This window comes from Pygoscelis adeliae, unplaced genomic scaffold (genome assembly GCF_000699105.1).
Source record: "Pygoscelis adeliae isolate BGI_AS28 unplaced genomic scaffold, ASM69910v1 Scaffold325, whole genome shotgun sequence".
Lineage (NCBI taxonomy): Eukaryota > Metazoa > Chordata > Aves > Sphenisciformes > Spheniscidae > Pygoscelis > Pygoscelis adeliae.
In genome coordinates, this window is record NW_008824769.1 from 435,721 (window position 1) to 436,461 (window position 741).

Genomic DNA, 741 nt, shown 5'->3' on the forward strand with positions numbered 1-741 from the left:
GGCACGGCACAGCAGGTGCTTGGCCAGCTGGGGGGTCACCATGCTGCTCCGAGCCTTGGCCCGTTGGGGCATCAACACCGGCTGCCAGGAGCTCCTGCCCCAGCCCCAGGGTCTCACCTTGGCTGCGGTCCCCGGGGTGTCACGGAGGTCCCTGATCTCCCTTCCCATGTAGGGGACCCCGTGACCCCCCAGGTTCGGCATCTCCCCAGCTCCTACGCACATCCTAAATGAAACCCTGACTTACTCCGTTCCCCTGAGGGCGGGGGTTTGGGGGTCCCAGGCCCTGCCACCTCCCTGTCCCCAACGCGCAACCGTGCCTTTCCCGATGGCAGGGCGTGGCGTCCCCCAAGGAGTTTTACGCCAAGAATTCCCGCTGGACCGAGGGTCTCATCTCCGCCTCCAAGGCCGTGGGCTGGGGTGCCACCGTCATGGTGTAAGTGCCTCCGTCACCGGAGGGGGGAGAGAATGTCAGGGTCCTGCTGTCCCCACAGGGAGGGGACGGGGGTGGTGGGAGGATGCTCCAGACCCTCTCTGCCCTCCCGCAGCGACGCTGCCGACCTGGTGGTGCAAGGCAAGGGGACATTCGAGGAGCTGATGGTCTGCTCCCGGGAGATCGCAGCCAGCACCGCTCAGCTGGTGGCAGCCTCCAAGGTAGGAGCCCGGCGCCCCGGGAGGCTCCCCCGGCGCTGCCTGCATCGCCCGGCAGCTCCCCCCGCCCCCGCCTGCAACGCCACAGCGGGC

At 68.7% G+C, this 741-nt stretch overlaps 1 protein-coding gene across 1 annotated transcript in view; it reads left to right on the forward strand.

Moving 5' to 3' along the window:
• The window catches only part of LOC103916614 (huntingtin-interacting protein 1-like), a 16,724-nt gene that overhangs the window by 14,176 nt on the left and 1,807 nt on the right, over positions 1 to 741 (forward strand). Inside the window, exons 15-16 of the mRNA XM_009323625.1 lie at positions 259 to 433; positions 546 to 651. Of these exons, the coding sequence (XP_009321900.1) occupies positions 259 to 433; positions 546 to 651 (281 nt within the window). The remainder of the gene's footprint in view (positions 1 to 258; positions 434 to 545; positions 652 to 741) is intronic.